General features: G+C 38.4%; 1 protein-coding gene across 2 annotated transcripts; it reads left to right on the top strand.

Moving 5' to 3' along the window:
- The first annotated feature begins 1,323 nt into the window (after positions 1 to 1,323).
- On the top strand, positions 1,324 to 23,934 carry TGDS (TDP-glucose 4,6-dehydratase). Of its 2 annotated transcripts, none has more exons than XM_055244483.2 (12): positions 1,324 to 1,592; positions 3,741 to 3,807; positions 5,338 to 5,406; positions 6,697 to 6,787; positions 14,430 to 14,572; positions 16,486 to 16,584; positions 17,702 to 17,761; positions 18,870 to 18,913; positions 19,491 to 19,656; positions 20,219 to 20,277; positions 21,549 to 21,646; positions 23,114 to 23,934. In XM_055244483.2, exons 1-12 carry the CDS (start codon positions 1,507 to 1,509, stop codon positions 23,182 to 23,184), a joined length of 1,053 nt encoding a protein of 350 aa, XP_055100458.1. In that variant the 5' UTR covers positions 1,324 to 1,506; the 3' UTR covers positions 23,185 to 23,934. The 2 variants fall into 2 exon arrangements, with proteins under 2 accessions (XP_055100458.1, XP_063475068.1); XM_063618998.1 differs by having other exon boundaries at positions 1,500 to 1,596.
- The last annotated feature ends 1,756 nt before the right edge of the window (positions 23,935 to 25,690 follow it).

Raw genomic sequence — 25,690 nt, forward strand, 5'->3', positions numbered from 1 at the left:
ATTTATCTATTCGACAATATTTAATGGTCATTTATTCTGTGCCAAGTCTCTAAGGACATGCGATTACAGCAGAAAACAAAACAAAACCCTGATCCTCATGGAACACTAAACGGAGGGCAGTGACATCAATGTAAATGTTGAGTGCTAGGAAGAAAAATAAAGAAGTGTAAGATGATTCAGCAGGGTTGAGCAGAGCTCGCTATTTTAATTGTGGTGGTCAATAGGATGCCATTCAAGCTGAAAACAGAAGTAACGGTAAAAACTAGGCAGACATCTGGGGAAAGACCATCAAGGTCCCGGGGAAGTAGCATGCCTGGCACATTGAATGAAGAGCAAGGAGGGTGGGGAGGCTGGGGCGGAGTGAGCAAAGGGGAGAATAGGATAAGATATCAGCGTAGGACCTAGGGAATATCTTTATCATGATTGCAAGCCTTCTGCGCTGTCTGTAATAATAATATTATTATTTTTTGAGACGGAGTTTTCCTCTTATTGCCCAGGCTGGAGTGCAATGGTGCGGTCTCGGCTCACTGCAACCTCTGCCCTCCGGGTTCAAGCGATTCTCCTGCCTCGACCTCCCAAGTAGCTGGGATTACAGGCGCCCGCCACCACGCCCGGCTAATTTTTGTATTTTTAGTAGAGACAGGGTTTCACCATGTTGGCCAAGCTGGTCTCGAACTCCTGACCTCAGGTGATCTGCCCACCTCGGCCTCCCAAAGTGCTGGGATTACAGGCGTAAGCCACGGCGCCCGGCCTGAAATAATATTAACAACAGCAAAAGATCATTTTGCAGGCCAGGCACGGTGGCTCACGCCTGTAATCCCAGGACCTTGGGAGGCTGAAGAGGGAGGTTGGCTAGATCCCAGGAGTTCAAGACCAGCCTGGGCAACAGGGCGAAACCCATCTCTACCAAAAATTAGGCGGGCATGGTGGCGCACGACTGTATTCCTAGCTACTCAGGTGGCTGAGGTGGGAGGATTGCTTGAGCCCACTTGGTCGATGCCGCAGTGAGCCGTGATCGCACCACTGCACTCCAGCCTGGGTAACAGAGAGAGACCCTGTCCCTGCCCCACTAAAAAAAATCATTTTTAAATTGCAACCTCCCATCTCCATCTGCAACAACTCCCTGTTCTCAGCTCAACTGATAGGTAACCTCTAGAGATGGCTGTAGTACAAGAATGAAAGAAGGTACTCATTCATAAATCTGATCCATAGTGGTGGCATTTCCGGGAAAAACGTTCCATACCCCCTACCATCCGGGCGACCCCAATTGCACGTGGCGGACCAGGCAAGGGAGGAAAGGAGCAGCGCCTGCGCGTAGTGAGCGCGGCCCCGCCCAGCCCGCTAGTGGGCGGGCAGAAACTGGCCACAGAGCAGTCTCCGGAAGCTCCGCTGGCTACTCTGCTAACGTGTCCCGCGAGCGAGGCGCGTCGCAAAAGGTCGCGGCGGAACTTCCCTACGCTTTTCAGACCATACACTTTACGGTACTAGGCATTGCTGAGCTGGGAGATGTCGGCGGCGGGTTGGGAGGAACCGTGGGGTCCTCCCGGCAGCTTTGCGAAGCGGGTGCTGGTGACCGGCGGTGCTGGTTTCATGTAGGTAATGGCGCCGCTAGCCAAGCAGTGGCTCCCCAGAAACCCCTACCTTTTCCCACAGCTCTGCTTGCCCTAGGCAATTTGGGTCCAGCTTTGAAGGGTCCTTATTCTGATATGGGGAGGGTCCTAATGCACGACCTGGACCAGCTTTTCTCTCCCTGGCCTGCAAAGAAGTGGTTCCTTTGAAACTGTGACTTCTTTAAAACGCCTCTTCCAAAGCTGTGTTACTCTCCGCCCTTCTGTGGCCGGAGGTGCTCACCACGTCACTCCTTGAGTGCGTGCAAGATACCCTAAGCTGCTCACCGACTGCTTCCCACCCGCAGCCTAGAGCACCCGCACTCCACGATGGGCCCTGGACGTATAGGCACCCCCAAAACGATTTGAGGACTATAATAGGACATCCATGTAATCAGCAAACTTTTACAAATCCACTGTTGACACCCTTTTCTTCCTCAGACCCACGTTCGATCAGCAAGTCCTCTCTACTTCCAAAGTGTATCCTTATGGCCACCACTTCTCACCACTTTCCCGTTTCCACCCTATCCCATGTTTACCGTCATCTTTTGCCTAGACTGCTGCTGTAGCCTCTTGGTTGGCCATAACTGCGTCCACTCATGTTCCTTTAAAGCCTGTTGCTCACATACAAGTCAGTGTTTCTTAAGTCAATCAGATCATGTTAGGAGCAGAATTTTACTTCAGTGGTTCCTGCCACACTTAAGAGTAAAGCCCAAACTCTACCATATCTAGAAAACTCAAGTGCCCAAGCCCTACTTTTGCAACCTGATCTGCTTTTCTGTACCTGCCATGCTTCCGAACTCTTAGTTCTTGGAACACGCCAAGACACACACTTCTGTCTTGAGGCCTTCGCACTTGCTTCCCCTTTCCTTAGGCTGTTTGCACCACTCAATTTCTGGTTTTTATTCAGATATCATCTCAGAGAGTTCTTACCTGACCACCATATCTAAAATAGCCCTTCTCCCAACTAGCACACTTACCTCTACCTGAAATTATATTGCGGATTTGTGTCTGCTTGTTTATTGTTTGTATCCCCACTCTAAAATGCAACTCCATAAGAACAGAGACTACTGTTCACTCAGCACCTGGAAGAATGCCTGGCCCATTCTATATAAGTCTTTAGTAATTGTGGAATGGCTGAATGCGAGAGTAATAAACAGGAAACTCTCCCGTCCTCCCCTCAAGGAACTCAGTGGCTAGTGGAAGAAGTGGGAATGTGAGGATTCCTGTTTACGGCCATTTGCACATTAAATCACCCCTTCTAATCCGACTAGTCATTTGGGGGAGAGCATCAGGCTGGCATGTTTCACTTAATGAGAAAGAGGACTATGGGCGTGAAAGGGTGATACTTGTGTGAGAGTGCGGGTCCAGGAAGGGTGCGACTTAGAAAGTGCTGTAAAAGGAATGCCGAATACAAACTCCAAGTTCATAATTTGGTCAAGGGCTCCTCTTTCCTGGGAGCCCAATATTTTAAGTATATATGGTAAATCTGGTAGATCATTTCACTGAGATATGCCTGTGATTCCCCTTTGGGGTCCTCTGAAGCCCAGGACCCACTGTGGATATCCAACTCAGGATGGTTTCAGCTGTTATTAGCCTGGGAATCCTGGGTTCAGTCTAGAAGCCTCCTGAGGATTCTGGTTTAACATTACCAAAATCTTATACCAAGAAATAGCAGTTGCAGAAGTTACTATTAAATATAGACAACTGTCTATGCTCATAGTAATTTAATTTTTACATACTTATATCTGCAGTTCCTGAAAAGGCATGCTATAGGCATGTACAGTTGTGCTGACTAGCTCCCATTTATCGTTCCACTTTACTCCACACTTGTGCCTGTATGGATGGCATCATTTGGTTAAACTGACTTTTCCCCTATACCCAGAACCAGTACATTCTCTCTTCTGCATACTCTAAATGGAATGTAAAACTTTTGTTTATAGGTACTGTTGAGAAGTTTGGTAAAAAGTTTGCATGTGTGTATATTTAGTGTAGTTATATTGTTTTCTGTTATCTTAGAAAAAATGAAAGTTATCTTTGAGTATTTTCCTAGTACTCAACACCTTAGGAAAATATTCAAGAATTTAGGGAAGTTAAAGTTTTTCACTAACAAGATACACTTTTTTTCAATAGTGCATCACATATGATTGTCTCTTTAGTGGAAGATTATCCAAACTATATGATCATAAATCTAGACAAGGTGAGTTTTATAAAAATGAGCTCATGCACTGAAATTACATTTCAATTTATGTTTTTTAAAAGTACTAGAATCTTGTCATGCTGATATTTTAATTATTTAGTCATTTTAGCAATTCAGAGGCTCTGTATAGTAATGTGCTTATGTTGTATTTAATCTTATATAAAAGTTTTTGAAACTTGCATTTCTTATGGTGGTCCACAAAATAAAGTTTTTGTTTTGTTTTTTCAGTTGCTACTTTGCAAATGGACTTTTTGGATTTTCATTCAAAAAGACTATAAGAAAAATTTATAAGGCAATTTGGTGATTATAAGCCTTAATTGGATTTTTTTCTATTTTTTAATTGACATCTTAGTTGTACTTGTTATGGGGCATATGGTGATGTTTTGATACATGTATACAATGTGTAATGATCAAATCAGGGTAATTGGGACATCCATCATAAGAATAACCCTTAACTCTTATGAAGCTTTGCCTGACTTGCTATTATGGACAGGAATTTTTTTCTATATCACCAATATACCGACAGTTGGAGGAATAGGTATAACGAATTATAATATGTATAACACAGGTGTAATTATTTTCAATCACTAATTCCTTTTCTGTAAGAAATGGTAAACTTTTCTAGCACCAGTGGCTACAGGCAAATTTTGGCAGGAACATTTTTTTTTTTTCTTTGAGATGGACTCTCGCTCTGTCGCCAGGCTGGAGTGCAGTGGCATGATCTCAGCTCACTGCAACCTCCATCTCCTGGGTTCAAGCGATTCTCCTGCCTCAGCCTCCTGAGTAGCTGGTATTACAGGCATATGCCACCAAGCCCAGCTAAATTTTGTATTTTTAGTTGAGATGGGGTTTCACCATGTTGGCCAGGATGGTCTCAATCTCTTCACCTTGTGATCCGCCCACCTCAGTCTCCCAAAGTGCTGGGATTACAGGCATGAGCCACTACCCCCAGCTAGGAACATTTTTGAAGTAGAGACTTATGAAAAGGTTTTTGTTTTGTTTTGTTTTTTTTGGTACTTTGAAAAGGTAACAATTACTTGTTTTTTACTTTTAAGATGTCAGAAACTTAAAATGTGTAAAAACAGGCTGGGCGCGGTGGCTCACACTTGTAATCCCAGCACTTTGGGAGGCCAAGGCAGGCGGATCACAAGGACAGGAGATCAAAACCATCCTGGCTAACATGGTGAAACCCTGCCTCTACTACAAAATACAAAAAATTAGCTGGTCCATGGTGGCGGGTGCCCGTAGTCCCAGGTACTTGGGAGGCTGAGGCAGGAGAATGGCGTGAACCTGGGAGGCGGAGCTTGTGCTGAGCAGAGATTGTGCCACTGCACTACAGCCTGGGCAACAGAGCAAGACTCCGTCTCAAAAAAAAAAAATAGTGTAAAAACAAGGAGCAAAAACTCTTTAAGAGGACATGTTCTTGTATTGTAACCAGTAACATCTGTAGTCTTTAAAATAAATTGGTATTTGATTGGAAAAGCTAATGTCACTTTTTGTGTTGCCCCTTCTGTGCTCTTTTCTTTCAAGCTGGATTACTGTGCAAGCTTGAAGAATCTTGAAACCATTTCTAACAAACAGAACTACAAATTTATACAGGTATGAACATTTTCTTGTAACTGTACCATGCCTCTTTAGTCATGCAGAGATTATAGTATCTTTGTACTTTACAAACTTGTGTAATATGGGCTTGAAAGGAACACTAATTAAAGACCTTTTAAAAGATCAGGTAATTAATTTCCAAAAGTACCATGTGCTGTAGAGGATACTACTTTCGATTGACAACACATACAAAGCTACATTTGATTTTTGGTACCTTCGCAGATCTACCAGTAGCTGATGAATTCACATGGTTTGTATTTTAGTTCCTCCCTAGTCTTTCCCTATGAAGGTTGATTGACTCTGGAAGTCTCACTTTTAGACAAGTCCAAAGTATAAGCCACAGGACCAGTTCATTAATTTGCAAAGGGAAATGTTATTGTCAAATGAAACTATTTAACTCATATGGTTTTTTTAAAGTTATTCTATAAACTCTCTTTTTAACTACAAAACTTAAAGAATATACTAACAACCATTTCATAATTCTATTCTGTATGAAAGTGTTTTGTTCAGTTACTGACGAATTGTCGAGAATACATATTTTTAGAAGAATTAAATGTACATATAAACATTAGAAGTACCATAATTTTGCTTAATTGTGATAAAATGTGTTTTCAAAATATCATTCCAGTTGTTACAGTATATTTTTTCGAGACAGAGTCTGCTCTGTCGCCCAGGCTGGAGTATAGTGGCATGATCTCAGTTCACTGTGACTCCCGCTTCCCCAGTTCAAGCAATTCTCCTGTTTCGGCCTCCCGACTAGCTGGGATTACAGGCGCCTGCTACCATGCCCAGCTAATTTTCATATTTTTAGTAGAGATGGAGTTTCACCGTGTTGGCCAGGCTGGTCTCAAACTCTGGAGCTCAAGTGATCTGCCTGCCTCAACTTCCCAAAGTGCTGGGATTACAGGCGTGAGCCACCACACCCAGCCTAAGATATATTTTAATAATGGTTATCTGAAAGGTTTTTTAAAAAATGCTAAAAAAGTTTTGTATTAATATAGTGGCCTTGGGTTGGCAAAAATGTTGTGGACAACACTAGCATGGTACTTAGTAGTTGTTGGTGCTCATTAAAATATTATTTGGAAAAATAGTTTGAATTGAATATCTAATGTCCTAAGATGCTGGAGAAATACATCATTGGTATCCTTGTTTGAGCACTTAGTTGAATTTTCAAGACATTCTCTGTTAAACAGGGAGGTGGGAGGTAGAGGGATGTCATAGTAAAAATGGTTATGAATGAGAGTGCTCTATGAAACTTAGCCCTTTCATGTTTGCTTTTTCATATAGGGTGACATATGTGATTCTCACTTTGTGAAACTGCTTTTTGAAACAGAGAAAATAGATATAGTACTACATTTTGCCGCACAAACACATGTAGGTAAGCATTGTTTTATGTTACAGTTATGATTGGCAGTCTCTCCCTGCCCTTGCCCCCCCAATACTTAACAATACTTATATTTGAAAGAGGATATATATCATACTGTACTAGAAAAACAAGCCCACGGTGACTGTGTCATCCATAAACTCAGCACTTTTTAGATAATTTTATTTGCATTGTGAGGCTATATTAGTGAAATATAACCTTGAATGCTGTCTGAAAACTTGAGTTTAACCAATTCAGGATCGTGAAGGGGAGCAATGGGGAGATGGGCCGTCAACTGTATTTTTTTATGTTGTTTTTCTTAAATTTTGTTGTGGGTATGCAGATGGACATTATTTATATCATTTTGTGAATTTTAGATATTTTCTAATAATTTGACAGTTTTATTATGAAATATAACATATTTGAAAGCATTTAGAAATACAGTTAAATAATGATAATGGAGTACCCATGTATCTATCACCTGAGCAAAAGACAGAATGTTGCTGAATCCTCTTCAGTAGTAAATACTACTGCTGCCTATTTCCAGATTTAAAGTTATAATTTCTTTTGCTTTTCTCTACACTTTTGTTGTCTATATATTTATCCCTAAACAATACAGCCTAGTTTAGGCTGTTTTAAAATATATGTATATTTAATATTATATATATAAATATATATACTTTATGTTAAATATATATTTTATATATATATATATAATGATATGTAGAGTTTTTTTTGTTTTTTCAGAATCCATGTAGATTAATCCATGGAGTTGGATATAGATATAGTTTGTTTGTTTTCAGTGTCATAATATTCCAGTCTAAAAATACATATATACACATACACTGTAGTTTACTTAATATACTTGATTCTTGATGGTCATTTGGGTTCTTTACACTTTGGAGCAATTTTGAACACTACTACCTTGAACATGTATCATGATACATAAGTATATATTACATTTGGCTGTATAACAGATCATAAGATCTGCATACTTCATGTTGAGATAATGTCAAAACATATTCCAAATCATACCAACTTCCACTCCTCCAGAAGTGTGTGACTTCCTGTTGCTCCAGATAACACCAAAGCTTAGTTTTGTCAGTCTTTCCATTTTTGCCAATTTCAGTGCTGTGTAGTGGTGTCTCATGTTTCTCATTTGTATTTTACCTGATTACTAATAAGATTAAGTACTTTTCGTGTGATTTTTTGTAATTTGGACTTCTCCTTTGTGAAATGCCATTGAAATCTTTTGTCCATTGTGGCCGGTTGCGGTGGCTCACGCCTGTAATCCCAGCACTTTGGGAGGCTGAGGCGGGTGGATCACGAGGTCAGGAGATCGAGACCATCCTGGCTAACACGGTGAAACCCCATCTCCACTAAAAATAGAAAAAATTAGCCAGACGTGGTGACAGGCGCCTGTAGTCCCAGCTACTTGGGAGGCTGAGGCAGGAGAATGGCGTGAACCCGGGAGACAGAGCTTGGCAGTGAGCTGAGATCGCGCCACTGCACTCCAGCCTGGGCGACAGAGTGAGACTCCATCTCAAAAAAAAAAAAAAAAAAAAGAAAAGAAATCTTTTGTCCATTTAAAATGGGATTGTTTACCTTTTTCTCATTGAAAAAGTTTCAATGAGAAAAAATGGCAAGTAGAGTTTTTATATATTCAGGACACTAGTTCTTTATCATTACGTATGTTACAGATGCCTTCTCTGTATGGCCTATCTTCTCACTTTTTTGACAGTGTGTTTTGATGAACAGATGTTTTCAATGTATGTGTTTTCCTTTATGCTTAATGCTTTTTCAGTTCTTAAATTCTCTCCTACCCCAAGGTCATGAAGATGTATTTTTCTATATTTTCAAAGCTTTATAATTTTGTCTTTTATGTTTAGATTTGTAATCCATCTGAAATTAATTCTTATATAACCCCAATTTCATGTTTTTCCATGTGAATACCAATTGTTCCTGTACCATTTATTGAAAAGTTCACCAGTTTCTACCCTGTCATATCAAGTTTATTTTTATATCTCTGTCTCTCTTCATTTATTTGTCTCTGCCTGTCTGATTACGCACTATATTGACGAATACAATGATTTCATGTCTGTTAAAGCAAGTGCTTCTACTTGGTTAATGATAAAAGCAGTTGTGCACTTCTACCAGCAATTTATGAGATGCTTGCCAACACTTGCTGTGCCAATTTTGTGGTTTTTTTCCCTGATGAAGTTAAAAACCTTTCCATTTGTTTATTGGACTATTCTCCCTCTCTTTCTTAGTATATCCTCTTGGAAAATTTCTATTTAAGTTTTGTGGCCATTTCCTATTAGGTTATCAGTTTTTTCCTTATAGATTTTTATAAGTCCTTTATATATTTTGGGTCCAAGCCTTTTGCAGCTACCTTTTTTTCAGTCTGCTTTGCCTTTTTCCATTCTTTTTTTTGTTTTGTTTTGTTTTGTTTTGTTTTTGAGACAGAGTCTCGCTGATTGCCCAGACTGGAGTGCAATGGCACGATCGCAGCTCACTGCAACCTCCACCTCCTGGATTCAAGCGATTCTCCTGCCTCAGCCTCCCGAGTAGCTAGGATTACAGGCATGTGCCACCACGCCCAGCTAATTTTGTATTTTTGATAGAGATGGGGTTTCACCATGTTGGCCAGGCTGGTCTTGAACTCCCAACCTCAGATGAGCCACCCTACTCAGGTGATCCACCCGCCTCAGCCTCCCAGAGTGCTGGGATTACAGGTGTGAGCCACCACGCCTGGCCTTTTCCCATTTTTAATGCTGTCTTATTATTAGTGAAAGTTCTTAATTTCAGTGTGGGTTAATTTATCTTTACCTTTTTCTTTAGGGTTAGTGCTCTTTCTGTCTTTTTTTTTTTTTTTTTTTTGAGACGGAGTCTTGCTCTGTCACCCAGGCTGGAGTGCAGTGGCGCAATCTCAGCTCACTGCAAGCTCCGCCTCCCGGGTTCATGCCATTCTTCTGCCTCAGCCTCCCGAGTAGCTGGGACTATAGGCTCCCGCCACCACACCCGGCTAATTTTTTGTATTTTTAGTAGAGACGGGGTTTCACCGTGTTGGCCAGGATGGTCTCGATCTCCTGACCTCGTGATCCGCCCGCCTCAGCCTCCCAAACTGCTGGGATTACAGGCGTGAGCCACCGCGCCCTGCTCTGTCTTGATTAAGAACTTGTTTCCCACCTCCAAGGTCATGGACATGTTGTCTTATAATTCTTTTCTTAAAAGTTATTGTTTTTCCTTTTACATTTAGATTTCTTCCCCATATCCATATCAATTTGACTCAAAACCATTTATTGAAAAGACTTGACTTTTCCTCGTTGTCACTGTTGTCATGGTCAAATGTTGATATATGTATGCTTCTGTTTCTCGGCTCCATTCAATTCTGTCGGTCTTTGTCTGTGCTTATACTATTATCACACCATCTTAATTACTGTAGCTTTATAATAATTCTTTATACCAGCAAAGCAAACCTCCCACCCTGTTGTTCCAAAAACAACATTTTACATTTGACATTGTTGTTCCAAAAAAACAATCTTTGACATTGTTGATCTTTTCTTATGCGTGTTTGTTTTCTATATAATGAATTTCTGGTCTTACCTTTATTATTTCATTATTTCTACTTTGTTTAGGCTTACTTTCTGTTCTTTTTTCTAATCTTTGTGATATATTTAGCTTATTAATTTTCACCTTTTCTCTAATGTATACATTTTAGACAATAAATTTACTTCTAAATACTGCTTTATCTGAATCCCACAGGTTTTCATATGTATTTTTTCATTATCTTTTAAGAGTTTGATTTCTTGCTGGGTGCAGTGGCTAACACCTATAATCCTAGCACTTTGAGAGGCCAAGGCAGGCGAATCACTTGAGCCCAGGAGTTCCAGACCAGCCTGGGCAACATGGTGAGACCCTGTCTCTACAAAAAATAATAATAAAAGATAAAGCCAGGCATGATGGCATGTGCCTGTAGTCCCAGCTACTTGGGAGGCTGAGGTGAGAGGATCACTTGAGCCCAAGAGGTGGAGGTTGCAGTGAGCTGAGATCACGCCCTTGCACTCCAGCCTGGGCAATAGAATGAGACCTTGTCTCTAAAAAATAAAAATAATTTGATTTCTTCTTTCATCCATGGGTTACTTAGACATGTATGTCTTAATTGCCAAACATGTATGGGTTTTCTTGTTCTTATTGAATTCTAGCTTAATTGTATGTGATTAGATAACATACTCTTTGATTGTAGTCCTTTATGCTACAACTTACTTTTTGGCTCAGTATATGGTCACTTTCTGTAAATTGTATGTGTATTGAAAAGAATGTTAACTTGCAAACATTGGGTTCGTTGTTCTTTACACATCCATTAGGTTAAGTTGGTTAATGATGTTCTTTAAATCTCTTGTATATTTCTGGTGAATTGAACCTTTTATCCTTATGAAGTGATCTTTTTTTCCCTGGTGATGTGTACTGCTTTAAAATCTATTTTGTTTGACATTAATATAGCTGTGTTACTTCCTTTTTGGTTAGCATTTTCATGATACTTTTTCCATCTTTTTATTTCCAAACTTTCTCTAGTTTTATGGGTTAGCTGCATGTCTTGTAAACAACATGTATTTGGATTTTGATTTTTTTAAACCCATTCTGACCCTCCTTGATATTTACCCTCAGTGTTTAGTTTGTTGCTATATTTGGATTTATTTCTACCATCTTATTGTATGCTTTCTTTTCTCACCTGTTCTGTTTCCTTGGTTGCTGCTTACTTTTTTTAAAATAAAGAATTCTTCCTTTGTAAAAAATTGTTTATTTAAAAAAAATTCTTGCTTGCTTTTTTTAAGGACTGACTGAGGAATTTTTCTTATTCTCTTTTTCTCCCTCTACTAGTTTGGACAGTATATGTTCTGTTTGTACTCTTGGAGTGGTTACCCTACAAATTACAGATGTGTAATTAGCTTATCAAAGTGTAAAGTTCATCAAAACCTTTGCCCTCTTCCCATTTAATTTCCAACTCCATTTTTAGCTATTTTTAACTCGGTTTTTATCTGGATTTTTTTTTTTTTTTTTTTTTTTGAGACAGAGTCTTGTTCTGTCACCCAGGCCAGAGTGCAGTGTTATGATCTCGGCTCACTGCAACCTCTGCCTCCCAGGTTCAAGCAGTTCTCGTGCCTCAGCCTACCAAGTAGCTGGGATCACGGGCGTGTGCCACCACGCCCAGTTTATTTTTTGTATTTTGAGTAGAGATGGGGTTTTGCCATGTTGGCCAGTCTAGTCTCAACCTCCTGACCTCAGGTGATCCACCCACCTGGGCCTCCCAAAGTGCTGGAATTACAGGCATTAGCCACCATGTCCTGCCTGGAATTTTAAATCGATCTTATTTTATTTTGTTTTTTTATTCCCACTAGATGACATTATTACTATTTTATATAGTCAGTAGTCATTATATTACGGTTTTACAAAACGATATCCTTTTATGTCATTCTTCATTTATACCTGGAATATCTACATAAAAAAATGTTTTCCGGCCAGGCGCGGTGGCTCATGCCTGTAATCCCAGCACTTTGGGAGGCTGAGGTGGGTGGATCACCTGAGGTCAGGAGTTCAAGACCAGCCTTGCCAACATGGTGAAACCCCATCTCTAAATACAAAAAAGTTAGCTGGGCGTGGTAGTGGGCACCTGTAACCCCAGCTACTTGGGAGGCTGAGGCACAAGAATTGCTTGAACCGGAGAGGCAGAGGTTGCAGTGAACTGAGATTGCGCCACTACACTCCAGCCTGGGCAACAGAGAGAGAGAGAAAAAAAGTTTTCCTTATCAATTATTTGGTTACCTTGAGATTTAATTGTTATAGAAAAGCCAGATTAAATGCCTGATTATTTTTATTTATTTAGTAGATTTCACTATAATGAGCTGGTTTCCAAGCATCCTCCTTTTTCTTTTTTCTTTTTTTTAGTATCGCTATGAATTTGTAGATTTTAACACATTTGATTTTTTTGTTTTAGTCACTTACAGTTATTTTTCTTATTTATGTTCAAAATGACTCACCATTAGCCATTGAGAGGCTCTTCTAGTTGCTTCCTGAGTTCTTTTTGACATGACCTTAGCAGTCTTTGACAGCCATCTAACTTTCTGGTTTGATAGGATGTTTCAGTTTTATCTTCAGTGTTTTTTCCCCCTAGATCTGGAATCAGCCCTTTCTCTCAGGAGCCATTGTTCCTTTTGGTGGGAAATGGTGTTTAGAGGCCACAATCTGGGCACTGGGAGTGCTTATTAACTGATTGGACATTGTTTCAAGGCTTTTTCAGTTAACAAAACTGGGGAATATTATTTGCCTATTTACTTAAGATTAAATATGACATGGGTTTATACTGAAATGTCCAGTCCAGATTGAGAGTTTTTGTTTAAGTTCATCAGTCTTTCATTTATATCATCTTTTCCATACCCTGAACACCTTGGTTCTCAACAGCACCATGCTAATTACTCATTTACTTTATTCCAAAACACACAATGAGTCCACATTTCTTCTTTTAAGGACACCAGGTAGATTGGATTAGAACCCATCTTAAAGACCTGATTTTCACTTAATCACCTCCTTAAGAGCCGTATCTCCAAATATAGTCACATTCTGAGGTTCCAGGGTAAGGGATTAGGCCTTAAGATGAATTATGGGGAGACCACAGTTTAGCCCATAACTCTGGGTTAGAGTTATGGGCTATGTAATTTGACTAGCTATGTAATGCCTATGTAATTTGACTAGATATTTCCAAGTTTCCTTCCTTAGGGATTGTAAACATTTTACATTGTCATTGTCAGCATACAAAGTGTCTTTTGCCTAACAGCCTCAATAACTAAGTGATTTGTCAAATTTTTGAATTTTTGCCAGTCTGATAAGTAAGAAGTGGTATCTCTGAGTTTTTAATTTGGGTTTTTCTTACTGTAAGTGAGGTTGATCATCATAATCTTAAGGACCCATTTATATTTCTTCATCTAAACTGTTTATGTCTCCTACCTGTTTTACTGTAGGATTGTTCTTAATTTATTTAAAGTTCTTTATAAATTGATGATACTAACCCTTTATCTCTGTAATTTCACATGGTTTTTCCCAGTTTGTCATTTTTGTCTTTTTAATTTGTTTTTAGTTTTTTAACCATGCAAAATTTTTATATGGTCAAATTTATCAGCCTCTTCCATTATTGCTTCTAGATTGTGATTCATCATTAAGGAAGTTCCTTCTGTTTCCTGGTTATAGAGGTTTAGTTCTTTTAAGGTGAATTTATTTTTAAATAACTCATTCAGCATTTATTGCTTTCAGCAGTAACAGATTGATCTTAAGCCCATCCCTGTAATTCATAATTTTTTTAAATTTAAGAACATTTTAAATTTTGATGTATTATTTTTAAATTTTCTTCCTTATAGAATAAAAAACTTTCCTGCAAATTTAACACTGATAGTTTTCTGGCTTCTAAGAATTTACATGTACTATGTAATTTAGGTTTAAAGAAATCATAAATATCACTGCCTGTGTATGTTATTATTATAACTGTTGCACCTGTGGTAAATGAAGAGCAGTGAATAGTACTCTCCTTAAACCTGAGTCCATCATTTGGCATTTGTTTTATCCGTTGGGTAGACTTGTTTTATCTTTTCACTCTTTTTATTTTTAGATCTTTCATTCGTACGTGCCTTTGAGTTTACCTATGTTAATGTTTATGGCACTCACGTTTTGGTAAGTGCTGCTCATGAAGCCAGAGTGGAGAAGTTTATTTACGTCAGCACAGATGAAGTATATGGTGGCAGTCTTGATAAGGTGAGCTTAGAAAATGTATATTTTACCTACTTAACCATGTACCATGATGCAGTTTTATTAAACCTACACTGGGCTTTTTTCATCCTCAAATTATATACACTTGTGGCACTCTCCAGAGTGTATTAGGGTTCTCTAGAGGGGCACAACTAATAGAATAGATAGATATATAAAGGGGAATTTATTAAGTATTAACCCACACAATCACAAGGTCCCACAATAGGCCATCTGCCAGCTGAGGAGCAAGGAGAGCCAGTCTGAGTCCCAGAATTGAAGAACTTGGAGTCAGATGTTCGAGGGCAGGAAGCATCCAGCATGGGAGAAAGATGTAGGCTGGGAGGCTAGGCCAGTCTAGTCTATTCATGTTTTTCTGCCTGCTTTATATTCTAGCCACTCTGGCAGCTGATTAGATGGTGCATACTCAGATTGAGCGTGGCTCTGCCTTTCCCAGCCCACTAACTCAAATGTTAATCTCCCTTGACAACACCCTCACAGACACACCTAGGATCAATACTTTGTATCCTTCAATCTGATCAAGTTGACACTTAGTGTTAACTGTCATAGAATGTTATTCCATTGTCTCCTCTGTTCAGATCAAGTGATACCTCCCCAAATGGGGAACAACAGCCTAGTCTTGGTAGAGACTTATTCATTTATTTTTTCATGCCCCGGAAATCTCTTTAGGTACAGATTTATTTGTAATTTTGCAAGAGAATTGCAGATCTCACCTTTTTGTCCCACTCTTACAAATATGGTAAATGTCATTCCATGGACCAAAGCATTAAGTTAGACTGCAGCATACTACCTGCTCATCTTTCCCTTTCAGTCAGGAAAACATATTGGAATGTCAAGGAGACAGTGTAAAATTCTTGTAAAAACCAAAATCTATTTTTTTTTTTTTTTTGAGACAGGAGTTTTGCTCTTGTTGCCCAGGCTGGAGTGCAATGGTGCAATCTTGGCTCGCTGCAACCTCCACCTCCTGGGTTCAAGCAATTCTCCTGCCTCAGCCTCCCAAGTAGCTGGGATTGCAGGCATGTACCACCATGCCCGGCTAATTTTGTATTTTTAATAGAGATGGGGTTTCTCCATGTTGGTCAGGCTGGTCTCGAACTCCCGACCCCAGGTGATCTGCCTGCCTTGGCCTCCCAAAGTGCTGGGATTATAGGTGTGAGCCACTCTGTCCAGCCTTAGAATCTATTTTTTTAAATAAATCATGCATAAATATTATACTTTTTAGGCAAAGGAGACTCCATTGTCCAATCTATAATTTTTATAATTGGTGTCTGCAGTGACCTCATTTTGTTTATTTTATTATTTATGAATTTACTTATTTTACCAAGACCACATACATAGTGAAAATCAAATAGTCCGAAAAGACTTACAGTGAGAAAATGTAAACCTTGACCACTTCTCAATTTTCAATTCTGCTTCCAAGAAGTAACCATTTTTCAATTCTCTGCAATTTTTATCAGGTAAACTTCTTTCTTCATGCACCCTGCCACCCTACATCAGATCCGACACAGTAGCCAGAGTGATTTTTAAAATGTAAGTCAGACGTGGCATTACTCTGCTCAAAATCAGTCATTGTTTTACGGTGGCCTTCAAGGTTTTGGCCTTCCTCTAGCTTTCTGACCTCCTCTCCCACTGTCTCTTGCCTCCTATCAGCCCTCCTGCAATTCCTTTGGACACGCCTCTATCTCAGGGCCCTTACACTTGCTGTTCTCTCTCTCTGCTATATAGGATTGTTGTGCACATTAAAGAAGTTACCACATGTCCTTGGGAAAACACCAGGCACATAGGATTTAAGAAGTGGCTTTAAAAATTTGGTGATTGACATTTCAAGTTTTAACGTATGCTCTGATTTTTGTACTTAAAATATGCATAACACTTTTTTAAATATATATTTTTAAAATTAGGAATTTGATGAATCTTCACCCAAACAACCTACAAATCCTTATGCATCATCTAAAGCAGCTGCTGAATGTTTTGTACAATCTTACTGGGAACGATATAAGGTAAGAACTGATTACAGAAACTCTTGAAACATTTTCCTTTGGACTTAAGTGTTAAAACTCCAAGTCGGCTTTTTTTTCTAAAGATTTTTAAGTTTTCTATTTATTCTTCGGAGACAGTCTCGATCTGACACTCAGGCTGGTCTCGAACTCCTGACCTTAAGTGATCCGCCCACCTTGGCCTCCCTGAGTGCTAGGATTACAGGTGTGAGCCACGCCCAGCCCAAGTCAGCTTTTAGCAGCATGCTTAAAGTAGAAGGCATAGATTGAGAAAATTTACATATTATGGAATTTTAAAAACTAATTTCCTCTATTGTGTGGACAAATTAGGACTGACCTCTTTGTGTTCAGTTCATCATTAAAGGAATAACTTGAATATACATTTTTTTTCTATTTCAGTGATAGAGTGTTACAGCTATAGTCAGAGTGAGGTTGGAGTCCTATGAGTGGAGGAAGACAGAGGGAAGACAGATCCCCTTTCTGCCATGTGCTTCTCTCTGCATGATTTGGCTTTCATGGCTCCTCATGAATGGGAAGTAGACTTGTCCCTGGTGGCTCTGACAGTGTCAGTATGGGAGCCTTACCCCATATGAATCCTCACCTTGAATCTCCTGCATTTGGCTTCCCACTGCTCTTTGTGAGTTTTTAGGGACTGGGTCAGAGAGGCAAGCCTTGGAATTCCTAAAGATTTTCTGACCATTTGAGTTCTGGTGGCATCAGTGCTTTTCACTTTCATAGTAGCTCTTTTTATTTGTAGGGATTGGTACAATGAAGAGAGCTAACTTAAAGAGTCCTTGGGGTGGTCTTTAAAATAATCCACTGGAAAGTTCTTCAGAGTGTTTTGCTATCAGTCAGACTTATAAACCTGTGCCATCTGTGTTTATCTTCGTGTACTAATAAAAGAATATTCCTTTTCTTTCTTTTGGAACCTTTGCCTTTATCTGAATCCTATTCTCTCCTTTTTAGAAACCTTACGTTAGAAAAAAATCTCTTCCCTTTGACCTTAGGTGTGTGGAATTATTTAGGCAAAGGTGCCCATATTTTGAAATTCTGCTTATCTTTAAAATAATCATTATTATTAGACCTTTTCAAAAGCCTTAATGTTGAATATTCTTTTAAGTTTCCAGTTGTTATCACAAGAAGCAGTAATGTTTATGGACCACATCAATATCCAGAAAAGGTAAATTTTACTTCTTAATTCATGGTGTTTTTCAGTGATTGTAACTTCTCATTATTTGAAATAACCTCTTTTCAGTTATTTGTCTAAAATAATATGTTGTAAATTATACATAATTTTATATGCTGTATAACACCACTTGCAGATTCCTTCAGACTTAGAGTTTGAAGACTTGAGTTTTAAGTCTCAAGCTGGCTGACACTCACCAGCTGGCTTCACCACTTAGCAGGGATTTTGAAGGATCCAATGAGAATGATATATGTGAAAATACCTTGTACTTTTAAGACTCTAAAGCACTATAGAATACTTCTACCTCTACTGTCACGCTGCAGTTGACTCCCTGTTTGCAGTCAGACCAGTATGTCAGGGTATACAGAAAGTCAAAAGCTGGCTAGATAGTGATGCAAGAAGCTTGTATACATTAACTGTCTTAGTGTCAGCTGGCTAACTGTGCCTCAACTCATCTTTATTGTGTAGGCATGAATATCTTCCAGAAAGTACTACAAGTAATGAATAAAAAAATGTAGTTTAGAGGCTGAAAATGCCTATGCAGTTGGTTCTATATCATCAAGCCTGATTTTATATAACTTCGGCCATTCTGCCTAAATTTGGAGACTGGGTTTTCTTGCTTCCCAGCTGGTTGCATTGATCTGTTTGCCCAAAGGAAAGGGCCATGTCATGACCTGCAGGTATTAATATTTATTTTGCTTAATTTTTCTTTGAATCCAAGAGCACTGGAATCTATAAATTCCTGAAGCACTTAATGCATAGGTGCTATGTGTAAAGCAATAAGTAAGATACAAATATCTGCCCTTATAAAGTCAGCACAAAGGTGAGTTTTATGATGAGACCAACTATCTGATGAAGACTTTTTCTGCATTTTTCCCCTATTTAGATCATTTTATCTTCAAGTAACCTGTCTTTATGAAATAGCAAACTAAAAGTTCTTTTACATAGCAAATACTAAAGTAGGTTTTTTAATAAACTGATAAAAATAATTAGAAGCAGTCCATATGCATATTTCTTAATAATCTTTTAATCTTGGTATGAGTTCAGATTCATACTAATGAGTAAATTTCCAGTCTGAAATGATATTTAAATATTCTTTTAGGTTATTCCAAAATTTATATCTTTGCTACAGCACAACAGGAAATGGTATGTTATTATTACCTTTTTACCCATATGCTTTTCTGGTATGTTAAGAGTATTTGGTGACACTTTCTTGAATACCATGAAGTCTTAAAGGCCATAGAATTGAATGTCCCACTAAATTTAAGAATCATTTCTCCAGTGTAATAGTTTTTAAAATGATCTGTATCTTATTTTTATAATTGTTGAGATAATTTCAAATCTTAATGACCTATCATAGAACTTTGAATTATAGCATTAAAATTTGAAATCTATTTTTATATAATTTTACTTTCTCAAAGGACTTATTTAATTCATAGAACTGTAGATATTTCTTTAAAATGAACTTATGGCATAAAATTGAATACACATTTCACAGGGGTCACTAATATGTTTGCCGCTTTCCTGCTGAGTACCCTCAAGAAGGTTTGGAGATTAAGAAATATGAACAAAATTTAGAAACGCTATGAGAATTTTTATTTTCAGTAAAAGATTCAGGGATCCCCATGGGAATTACCTTCTCTGGAGTTGTAGTACCCCGTCAATGCTTTAGGAGAGTTTACCTTTTTACACTTAATGATTTCGCTTCATTTAATCTCTCTAGTTGCATTCATGGGTCAGGGCTTCAAACAAGAAACTTCCTTTATGCTACTGATGTTGTAGAAGCATTTCTCACTGTCCTCAAAAAAGGGAAACCAGGTGAAATTTATAACATCGGAACCAATTTTGAAATGTCAGTTGTCCAGCTTGCCAAAGAACTAATACAACTGGTATGTATCTATTTTAAAAGGTTGGTATTTTCAAAATTGTTAGTGGCAGTGACCATTAGTCAAAATCAGAAGCATACAGCTTACTTAATTTAAAAGTAAGCAAGTAGAAAATGAAATTAATGATTATGTGTACCATATGTGTCTTAATTTAAGTTGTATCACCTATTTAGTAACAGCTTTTCAGGAAAAAATAATTCACTAAATGTGCATTCCCTAATTGTAAGACCTAAGTCATTTTCAGAAATATAAAATTGTGTCTTAAAACAAGTAACAGTGATATATAAAATAATTACATTAGTAGTTATGAATGTCCATATATATTAGGGGACATCAATTGTAAATCTTAGTTTAATAGAAAGAGGGACTGAATAATAACCAAAATCCAATGTGTATATCTGGAATTTAGGTTATAAAGTATAGAAAGTGTTACTAAAATTATGTTCATTTTAGCTGTCTTCCCTGCTATGAGGCAGTTGTTTTCTTTTTAATCAGCCATTAAATACCATTGTTATTCTCTGATCTCATTTTATAATCTGACTCAAAGCTTTCTCCATTTTGACAGATCAAAGAGACCAATTCAGAGTCTGAAATGGAAAATTGGGTTGATTATGTTAATGATAGGTGAGTAACAAGTTAAAACATTGGGGAAAGGTTGTGAAATCTTAGGTACTTTTAAAATTATAAAATACGTGGACTTGACCAATAACTAGTTTATCTGTTTTGAATTTTCTGGTAAAACATTTTTTTCATAATCGTAAGTACCATACAGATTAAGTATAGCATTATTACTTACTAGCTATGTGACTTAAAAAATTATTGACCCTTTCTAAGTCTGAAGTTTCAAACCTCCGGTGTGAAATAGGGATAATAACATCTTTTTTTTTTCTTTTTTTTGAGACAGAGTCTCGCTCTGTTGCCAGGCTGGAGTGCAGTGGCACAATCTCAGCTCACTGCAACCTCTGCCTTCCCAGGTTCAAGCAGTTCTCCTGCCTCAGCCTCCTGAGTAGCTGGGACTACAGGCGCATGCCACCACGCCCAGCTAATTTTTGTATTTTTAGTAGAGACGAGGTTGTACCACATTGGCCAGGATGGTCTCGATCTCTTAACCTCGTGATCTGCCCTCCTCGGCCTCTGAAAGTGCTGGGATTACAGGCATGAGCCACCTTGCCCGGCCGATAATAACATCTTTCTTATAAAAGCATTTTTTTTTTTTTTTTTGAGGCAGAGTCTCGCTCTGTTGCCCAGGCTGGAGTGCAGTGGTGCAATCTCGGCTCACTGCAAGCTCTGCCTCCCGGGTTCACGCCATTCTCCTACCTCAGCCTCCCGAGTAGCTGGGACTACAGGCGCCTGCCACCTCGCCCGGCTAATTTTTTGTATGTTTAGTAGAGACGGGGTTTCACCATGTTAGCCAGGATGGTCTCGATTTCCTGACCTCATGATCCGCCCGCCTCGGCCTCCCAAAGTGCTGGGATTACAGGCATGAGCCACCGCGCCCAGCCTGTAAAAGCATTTTAACACTTATTTGTAATGTATATGAAATACCTGCCCCACAGCCTGGCATATGAGTCCTAATAAGTTTTTGTGTATTTGTTTATTTAGTCATTGAACATTTATTGAGTTTTTTTTTATGTGTCAGGTACTTCACTTATATCTAGATTGTGGCTGAAACAAGAAGATAAGACACAGAGAGGGTTAGGCACCTGGCATTATGGGTGACTTTTTTTTTAAAAATATATACTTGATTTTACAAACTTTCTGCAGAAAACCTATTGGGAATTTTTGTAAAGAGAAAAGTTGGGTTGTGGTAAAAATGCATAAACACATAACTCCTAGTATCTAAATTTGTAAATATATATCTACAATATTATTTTAAATCTGTTTTGTTTTCCAAGACCTACCAATGACATGAGATACCCAATGAAGTCAGAAAAAATACATGGCTTAGGATGGAGACCTAAAGTGCCTTGGAAAGAAGGAATAAAGAAAACAAGTATGTTTTGAATTAATCATTTGGGGGCAAGTCAGAAAAATTTAAAGGAAAAATAACTTATTTCCAGAACGTTATACAAACCAATGGAATATTATGTTGAATCATTTGTACTTTTCAAATTGCCACAATTTCATATATTTCTAGTAACAGTCCTGTGTTTCCTAAGCATCTTGAATTTTATAAACCAACTTCTGATCAATCTTCCCATATCTTGTTAGCATTAATCAAATACCTATATTATTTATTCTGAGGTACATATTTTTTCACTTTCTTCATACTCCTAAAAGGTATGTATTTTTATAATCACTGGTGTCTTATAATTATTATTGTAGCTTTTTTCTTTTTTATGTGTATATAAAATAATGATCCATCACTGGCATCTTAGAGTTGGTGAAATATAGATGCAGTCTTTTTTGTGTCTTGAGGCTTTTTATATTGAAACCAACAAAGGAAATAAGTTTAGTATGTGCAGAAAAGTCGGTTAAAATAAGTGCATATAAAGTCTGTGTGTACATGTTAAAGCTCTATTTAGAAATATATTCATGAGAAAAGCTTTACCCAGATGTAGAAAAAAAAGTTTTGATTCAGAGCTTGAAATACAAAATACTTAAGTCAAATATTAAAAAACAAAAAATAGTTTAAAACTATCAGGTTTCTTTAAACTAAAAAAGCTTTTACTGATAGTATAGCAATATAAAATAATTTCACATATTAATAGAAGGAAGGTGCTGAGCATAGTGGCTCACATCTGTAATCCCAGCACTTTGGAGACCAAAGTGGGAGGATCACTTGAGGCCAGGAGTTCAAGACCAGCCTGGGAAATATAGTGAGACCCTGTCTCTACAAAAAGTAAAATATCAGCAGGGCATGGTGGCACATGCCTGTAGTCCTAGCTATTTAGGAGGGTGAGGTAGGAGGATCTCGAGCCCAGGAGTTTGGGCCTATAGTGAACTACGATCACACCACTATACTCTAGCCTGGGTGACAGCGAGACCCCATCTCTTAAAAAAAAAAAAAAATGCCAAGGAAGTTCACATCAACTCATTGTGCCTCTGATGCAGTGTTACCATATATGACCAAACACTGTATTATACTTTTTTATATAAAATAACCTTAAAACCAGGGCAGATGACTTATTTCCTGTACCCCAAATTCCTTAAAATCAGAATCTTAAATATTTATACCAACAAGTTCAGTATTGAATGACTTTAGAAGTTAAAAAGAAAAAAATGGGTGATTTTTAATTATAAATTTTTTAGGTTGATTTAAATGTCTTCTGATTGACTTCATTGTTAAGTTCAAAATCAAATTGTTTACATCATTAGGCAGCGCTTGTCTGCTGCTTAGCTGATGGGCAAGACTTAGCTAGCAGAAACTCAGTAAATGTTGGTTAACTGATGTTTAGTTTTTCTTTCTTTTCTTTTCTTTTTTTTTTTTTTTTTTTTGTCTTTTGTTTTTTCCTATTAGTTGAATGGTACAGAGAGAATTTTCACAACTGGAAGAATGCGGAAAAGGCATTAGAACCCTTTCCGGTATAATCACCATTTATATAGTCGAGACAGTTGTCAAAGAAGAAAATTATCCTACCTCGACAAGTGGTATGAAATTAAGTGACCAAATGAAGTGCTCTCTTTTCATTTGGAATTAGATTCATGACTTTTTGTATAAAATTCAAATGCAGAATGCCTCAATCTTTGGGAGAGTTTCAGTACTGGCATAGAATTTAAATGTCAAAATTCTTTCTGAAACCCTTTCTCCTAGAAACTAGGAAATAATAGGTGTAGAAGACTCTCCCTAAGGGTAGCCAGGAAGAAGTCTCCTGGTTTGGACAACCATGAGGGGTAATGGTGCTAGGCAGATGGCAGCCTTCACTGGTTTTGAACTCAGTCAGCTTCCCAGCCTTTCCCAGTGCCTAAGAAAGTCTCTGAAATGTTTGTTTTTAGGCAATATAGGATGAGTCTTATGCCCTAATTCACCATTTCTTTTTTAAGATCTGATATGCTATCATTGCCTTAATAATGGAACAAAATAGAAGCATATCTAGCACTTTTTAACTTTTGATAATTTTGTAAAATTGATTACGTTGAATGCTTTTTAAGGATGTAAAGTTTTTATATTTTCACAATTAACGTATGTAAAACCTTGTATCAGAAATTTATCATGTGTTTACTGTTTAAAATGATTTTATTTATAAAATTGTCAGTATCTTAATGTATTTAATGTAGAATATTGCTTTTTAAAATAATGTTTTTATTTTGCTGTAGAAAAATAAAAAAAATTTGATTATATATTTTTAATCCTTCTTTGCCCTAAAGACTTTAAGATGACTTGAAAAAGTAACTGATTGGCTATTGGGTTGAGAAAGGGAAAAGAAACTGGGTGACCCTCTATTAAGAATGCAGATTTTGGTATGGAGGCATCATAATTCCTCATTAGAAAGTCTTACACTTTAAAAATACCCTTAAATACCAGCCTCCCATTGTGCTTAGGGATCCCCAAGTCCATACCTCTTCTCTTCAATTTCTCCAATTTCGCCTTTCTGGAGAGAAATAGAGGGAAGACAAGTGTGTCAGTTGAGTCTTACAGGAAGCAGATGCTGAGAGAAAGTAATGACTATAACGATAAAAGAAGGAGGAAGCAAAATTGGGCAGGCTGTGCGGGCAGAAAGGCAAACCCAACCCATGTGGAGAAAATGTCTATTGTGAGAATCAGCTACAGGTCCTTTCACAGTGGAAAGGGCCTAGTGGAGTTCATGTCCCACCAGGTAGCTGGTGGGTTTCCTTGAAGAATAGTGCCATATTGGGGGCTCAGTATTTGTCTCTATTGCTAGCAGGTTGGATATTCACAGGTGACAATAGCTACATTGGCCGTGGTAAGTGAGAATTCATGCTGTGCGTCCCAAGAGTAGGGACCATCTGTACAGTGAGGCCTATTCCATTCAGGTGCCCATCATGGTAGTTCTGGGGTGGCTGATGATGAAAGCTGGCTAAAGTTAACTGACCAAGTCATTTTATCTACTGGGTGGTTCAGTGCCTCTTGCAATGGTGGTTGCTTTCTAGTGAGTGTTAACATGGAATACACAGATCTTCACACTCCCCACCCTCTCCCATAGATAGGCCTATCTACACTTCTCCAACCTTTACTTCCTTGTTTCCTGCTCCTCTAGACTTTTTCCTTCTAAGCCCCAAAGTAGCTAGCCAGGCTACTGGTTATGACTAAATGTATATTCTCACCACAGGTCACTACTATACATAGTGCATGAGCAGGGATACTACTCGAAGCTTTTTTCTTGGAAAGGTTTTCTCTTTCCACATTCTTTTTAAGGCTACCCCTGCATGGTTTTCAGGCAACCACCCTCCATTTTTGGCTTGCACCCACAGAACAGGCCAATCCATCTATAAACTAAGATCAACTTTTCTTCTCCTTTCAGTTGGTTGTATGGGACCCTCTATATAGCCACAGGTATAAAGAACTAAGGTGGTGACATGGGAGTCTGGCCTACCTGCTCTTACAACTTACTTGTGCTCTCGCATTCTGCTCATGCTCGATTCCAGATGTGCCATTTCCATCTTCCAGTGGACTGCTGCTGGCTCCACCTGACTCTGAGTGGGTGGGCACATTACTCTGCTAGAACTGCCATAACAATATCAGAGACTGGGTAGCTTCTACAGCATAAATTAATTTTCTCACAGATCTGGAAGCTAGAAGTCCAAGGTCAGGATCAAGGTGTTGGCAGGGATGGTTTCTTCCGAGGCTTCTCTTGGCTTGCAGGTGGCCGTCATCTGTCCTCACATGATCTTTACTCTGTGTCTAAATTTTCTCTTCTTATAAGGACACCAGTCATACTGGATTAGAGTGTATTTTAAAGATCTCATTTAATATACCTCTTTAAAAACTTTATTTCCAAGTATAGTCACTTTCTGAGGTACCAGGGGTTAGTACTTCAACGTAAGAATTTGGGGGAGACACATTTCAGCCCTTAACAGTGGGTCCAAGTGAACTTAGTACATATGGGCAGTTCTAGATGCATGGTCATTTGGTGTC

The sequence above is a fragment of the Symphalangus syndactylus genome, chromosome 15 (assembly GCF_028878055.3).
Source record: "Symphalangus syndactylus isolate Jambi chromosome 15, NHGRI_mSymSyn1-v2.1_pri, whole genome shotgun sequence".
Taxonomy (NCBI): domain Eukaryota; kingdom Metazoa; phylum Chordata; class Mammalia; order Primates; family Hylobatidae; genus Symphalangus; species Symphalangus syndactylus.